Source organism: Ascidia mentula, chromosome 5, assembly GCF_947561715.1.
Source record: "Ascidia mentula chromosome 5, kaAscMent1.1, whole genome shotgun sequence".
NCBI lineage: Eukaryota > Metazoa > Chordata > Ascidiacea > Phlebobranchia > Ascidiidae > Ascidia > Ascidia mentula.
In genome coordinates, this window is record NC_138570.1 from 21,612,883 (window position 1) to 21,618,540 (window position 5,658).

General features: G+C 35.3%; 1 protein-coding gene across 1 annotated transcript; it reads left to right on the forward strand.

Annotated features, from left to right (window-relative positions):
• Positions 1-1,283: 1,283 nt before the first annotated feature.
• On the forward strand, positions 1,284-5,658 carry LOC145902606 (uncharacterized). Its single transcript, XM_082990641.1, has 5 exons — positions 1,284-1,875; positions 3,123-3,251; positions 3,482-3,586; positions 5,052-5,145; positions 5,248-5,658. Exons 1-5 carry the CDS (start codon positions 1,795-1,797, stop codon positions 5,646-5,648), a joined length of 810 nt encoding a protein of 269 aa, XP_082846767.1. The 5' UTR covers positions 1,284-1,794; the 3' UTR covers positions 5,649-5,658.

The window sequence follows — 5,658 nt, forward strand, 5'->3', positions numbered from 1 at the left end:
ATTGTGCGTCAAATCTTTCCCTCCACGATTATTATCCTTTCTTATGTATGATTTTACGGTTTCATGTATTTATGTTTTATTATGCCTTCTGACTGTTTCCCTCCCTTGGGAGTGCAATTTTTCTCCGTCCCTCCGTTTAGTGTACATCGTCCCTCCGTCCCTCCTTTTAGTGTTGCCCGCCATCAAGTGCTTTATCTTGTTTGATTTAACTTCTGTCCTCTGCACTTGGACAGGATTCCGGTTGTTCAACAGGAATCGGTTCAATTCAAAATGTTTTCCAAAGTTTATTTTCCTGTAAACTGATGTAATTTCAATTACTATTAGTAGGATCCGTTGTTGTTTCAGACCTAGGAGCGCTGCACACCAACATCATCATCAGCAAGACCTACGATGATTCAACAAGCGCAACCTCCATACGATCCTGACCATCTCCAACCAAAACCACCACGTTTGGACTGTCCTCGGGACGTTAAGGTCTGTCGATGTGGATCAAAGGAAACGTTCTGAGAACCGAGTTGGCGTTTGCGTTTCGATGGGTTTTGCTTTGGCCAGCACGGCCGGGTGGCCACCTTTTCGTCACATGCAGCTTGTCGCAACCCATCACCTCCCAGTGCGACTGGCTGCGATCCTACGGCAGACGGTGATTCTCCGTGAGGAAATCACCTTTACATGGGCGCCTGACTCGATAACCTTTATGGTTTTATCGGTGCCCATGCCATTTCATTTCCTTGTTTTTTGTTCGTCGCGTAGTTGCTTTTCTCGCAAAATAAACATGATTTGATTATTAGCTATTTCCTTACATACAAACCATAACCTGTTCTTCACGGTCACGGCATAACACTGCAGTCCATAGCCTTGCGGATGTAAATTCACATTTGCCAACAATTTTATATGCAACGAGCACTTGACGCATGAACAGCGAAGTCTTGTTTATTTTTCACACCTATTATTTTCATAGTAAACAACCACAATATCATTTACCTTTTCAAATTGACCGTGCACCAATGCTAGCAAGAAGAAAGTTGAATTTTCAAGATGGCGGCTGCGCCAATCAAATTGCTTCAATTTTGAGCGGAGTTGCGCTATCCAGTGTTCATAGAGATCAGTGGGTCGTTACCACTTGCTACAAGTAAATGCAGGTTGGTGGAAGAAGAATCAATCTAAGCGGTATCCATGTAATGTCAATGTGCACATATACACACAAAGGTTCAAACCATAAAATTTTGCATTGATTTTTCTTTTACAAAGACTTGCATGGGAATCAATTTTGGAGAAATGTTTGTGACCCCGTGTAGTAATATTTTTCAAAGACGATGATGGTGCGATTTTGAAGAAAGAAAGCAAAGGTGTCAGGAGAAAGGGCCGGACTGTAACGTTACAGAGGTGTATCGTATGTAGATCTCTTGACAATGTAAAATGTATTCAATTTTTAAAAATCAATATGAGACACTAACCTTGCACTATGTCTTTGATATGTAGCTTCAACAAACGTTAAAGTATTTTCGCTATACCTTGCACTAAGTCTACGGTAAATGATATTAATTTATATTAACCCCTTTTTGATAAAAGTTTGGAAATTCCCTGACTTCTACGTCTGTCAAGCGTTTGGGTCAGGTTTTAGGCCGATAATAACCCATGTTTTAGCTAGTTGGTATTTTTTGTTCTGGTTGATGGGCTATTGCACCTAAATATCTACAATGGTTGTCTTATTTGTTTAGCTATTAATTAAGGAGACATAGACTTGTCTCAATCTATTAAGGAAACTTGTCTCAAACTGTTAAGGAAACATAGAGGATGGGTCGAAAAAAACAAACATCATCTCAGTTGGATCAAATTCGCTCAATTAAATTGAAGCAAGTGGTGAAAAATATACAGGTAAAATTAAACCATAGTATATTGCATAAAACACTATCTTCCAGTACTAGACCTACACAACCAAAAGGATTCTTTTTCAGCGAATATTATATGATGTTTGTTTATGGTCACACTGGCACTAACATGGTCAGACTTGGGTCAATGCCAGCAACGACGATATACTGAAAATAACGCACAACACAACGACCAATTCACAATTACACTTTTATGCATCAATTAGTTTTGTTAATTAAGAATTCGTTACATTAGCTAAGGAACTAAGAAAACTCGCACTAATTTGCAGAGCTAAGGAGCAGAAATTGTCTGAGGAAAATACATAAGGATTACAGAACTGGCCAAGGGCGTCTAAATAAAGTAGATAGAGTTATCCGAATTGGCCAATATTTATTGTATGTTGACAATCTTTAATGTAATGTATGAAAGTGCGGTTCTGTTGCTGACATGTCGTTAAAGGGCTTGATTCATGCCGATCGTTTTCAATTTTACTGTGTCTTGTTTTCACAAAAGAAAAACAAATATTAGAAGCATTTAGTGTTTTCAACCAACATTTTCTTGACTAAGAATTGGACATGTATAAAATTGAAAATAATCAACATGAATGAAGGCTGGTTTTATCATTTGGGGAATAAACGCTACAAAATTTACCTGTCAAGTAATGTATTTTTAAAAATTGTGGAAAAGCATTGATTATTTTGCTCTATCTATTTTCCTTAAATGCCGTTGGTCATTTTCATAAGCTCTATATATTTTCCTTAGATGCCCTTGACCAGTTCCATAAGCTCTATCTATTTTCCTTAGATGCCCTTGACCAGTTCCATAAGCTCTATCTATTTTCCTTATATGCCCTTGGTTATTTCCGTAAGCTCTATCTATTTTCCTTAGACGCCCTTGGTCAGTTCCATAAACTCTATCTATTTTCCTTCCGTTCCTTAGCTGTTCAAACTGTGATATGCAATTTCCCTTAAGTGACACCTGATTGAAAAGCGCGTAACCAAAGCAAATGTTTGGTTTCCTAGGCTAGCTAAATTTTTACCAGATTTAAAAAATCCGCCAATGAAAAGCAGATAACCCATTACCATGATAAAAACGTTCTAATCGTCCGCACAATTATCGATCACTAAAACAAAATCCTTCGTGCAAATAACAAACTTTCAAATCCGGTATTATTGTTGTACCCTTTTCTGCTTGGATTTAAATTCTGTTTTATGCTGGCAAATGTATCTTAAGTATGTTAATCTTTTTTGCAGATCAAGGTCAAATTGTCTTGTTCCAGAAATCTTTTTCCTAATATCATGATTGCAAAATTTACTCATGATGATCAAAAAATAAAATATGAAGTGGAACTTCTTTATAACACTGTGCAAACAGCTATAAAGGTAATCGCTCACAATGCTTACCTGATATCACTAACTTTGAATCAAATCATCTGCTCTGAAGAAAAAATTGCCTTTGTCACAACATTTATTTTTGATTGAAAGTTCAAAAAGGTCAAATTCAACAACATTATGTCTTGTACAAGATATTTGTATGTATATATCTTTATATATCTTTAGTTTAAAGTTGTCAATAGAATTTGTATCTAACATTCACATTTTACTTTGTTTAGACAAAAAACTTTGCAACTCAAACATCACATGATAAAGTGGATCCGTGGACACCTAGTGACATAAATTCCAACTTACTTGCTAAGGCCTCGGAAGAAAATAAACAGGTTTTTGATTATCTTGATTGTAAAACAGAGATTATGGCGGTAGGGCATTTTGGATGTCTGGTTAATTCTGTTTTTCTGGTTTGATGAACTAAAGCAAATGCACTTTATGTTATTAGAACTTGGGCAATAACTTACAGAAAATTCAAATTATTAGATGTACCATGTCAGCCACAGAAAATTGTAATTTCGGTTCGATGTTCAGTTCTCTTATCTTTTAAATTTAAGTACACAACAATAATACATTGTATTTTTGAAGTTACCTTTGCGTCTTGTTTTGTATTTGTTTATTCTGCTTATTGTCTTCTGAAGCACAGACCCAGAATCGCAAAAAAATTTTGCTGTTGCGAATTTGACGCGACGCAAGGCGGTCGCGCGAAAAAATGCATTGTTTACATAGGAGAAGGCACCATATTACACAGATATCGAATAGTTTCAAACATAGGAGAATCCACAAATTACATTATCTCAAAGGTCAAGACAAGGTTTTACATCACAAAAAATATGTCACTGTGACATCACAAACCAAAGGCTTATTTGTCCCTGATTATCGGAAGATCAAAGGGTGGAGCAGCATTTATTACCCTGTACTTCGACAAGACTGGGATGGTTTGTTTCTTTACTCCGTGACATTAAATGACGTCATTTTGGGTGTGATGTCATAACTTTAACCTCACCTTTGTGTTGATTTTAATTTGAGGATTCCAACATTACTAGTTACAACTATATTGCGAAAAGTACATTAGTGGTTGATTGTGGCGAATTAAATTTACCATTTATGACGCGAACTCGTAGGTCGTAGGCAATGCCACTGTCGGATAAAAAGTGGTACTATGACAAAATAACAGTGTTGTGTTGCATAATCAGCTAATTTGGTCGTTTTTTTCTTAGCGATCTTTGCCAGCCTCAAAATTCAATTACTTTTATCTGTTTCTGTGAGTGGACAAAACGACAATGCTAAATTGATGGTTTGTCTCTTTCGCGTTTTGAAAAGTTCATGTATCATGTCAGCAATCATAAATGCTTTACCAACAAGAACACCCTGTCCCAGTAACTGTTTTATTATTATAAAACTAAAAAAGACATAATAGGTCAAAACAGCTGCCATCTGTCTGCTGCTTAAATTGACATAAAAATTCGTTTATTGCACTTGTTCACTTATTGTGCCTTGAATGCAGCAAAGTTGATGCAAAACTATATTAAACCAGTGTTACTATGTTTCCATTCCTATGCATAAGGCTTGCTACCAGCACTCGCACGACTTCTATGACGTCACACAGAAATAATCTCGCTTTCAAATGATTTCATTCACAACGTTAAAATTGCAACTTTGATCAACTGTATCTCAGAAACCAGTTGCCCTACCAAGCTCCTTTTTTTGCCAAAAATTGACCATCTCTTAGTTTAATTATTAATATGCTTAATTTTTCTGAGTCACTTACACTTTAACTTGCCTAACTTTTTGCAGAAAGATAGGAAAATAAAAAAGCTTGAAGAAGAACTGCAAGGTTATAAGGATCTGTGTAAACTAGGAAAGGAACTGGCTGATCTGACTGATCAAGGTAATAAAATGTGGGGAATTTATCAAATGTGACGTCACTTTTTTTCTTAAATAGTTCCAACACAAAAACAAAGCCAATCAAAGCATGTTCTTTCATTCACAGGTGATGAGGAAAATTCTTCAAATTCTTCAAATTCTTCTAATTCTTCAAATACTTCAAATACTACTAATAATACTAATACTACTAATATTTCTAATACTACTAATACTGCAAATACTACAAATACTACTAATACTACTAATACTACTAATACTACTAATACTACTAATACTACTAACACTACTAATACTACTAATACTACTAATACTAGTAATACTACTAACACTACTAATACTACTAATACTACTAATACTAGTAATACTACTAATACTACTAATACTACTAATACTACTAATACTTCTAATACTACTAATACTTGTGATACTTCACATACTTTTGATAATTTTGATACTTGTGATACTTTTGATACTTCAGATGAAAACGAAATGACTTATTTATTTTGAAAATAAAGTT

Excerpts from the sequence above, each read along its gene's own strand:
- LOC145902606 (XM_082990641.1), top strand. The coding sequence starts at position 1,795 with ATGGGTCGAAAAAAACAAACATCATCTCAGTTGGATCAAATTCGCTCA. Across the intron at positions 1,876-3,122 it reads AAGTGGTGAAAAATATACAG|ATCAAGGTCAAATTGTCTTG; the intron begins GTAAAATTAAAC and ends TCTTTTTTGCAG. Across the intron at positions 3,587-5,051 it reads CCTCGGAAGAAAATAAACAG|AAAGATAGGAAAATAAAAAA; the intron begins GTTTTTGATTAT and ends AACTTTTTGCAG.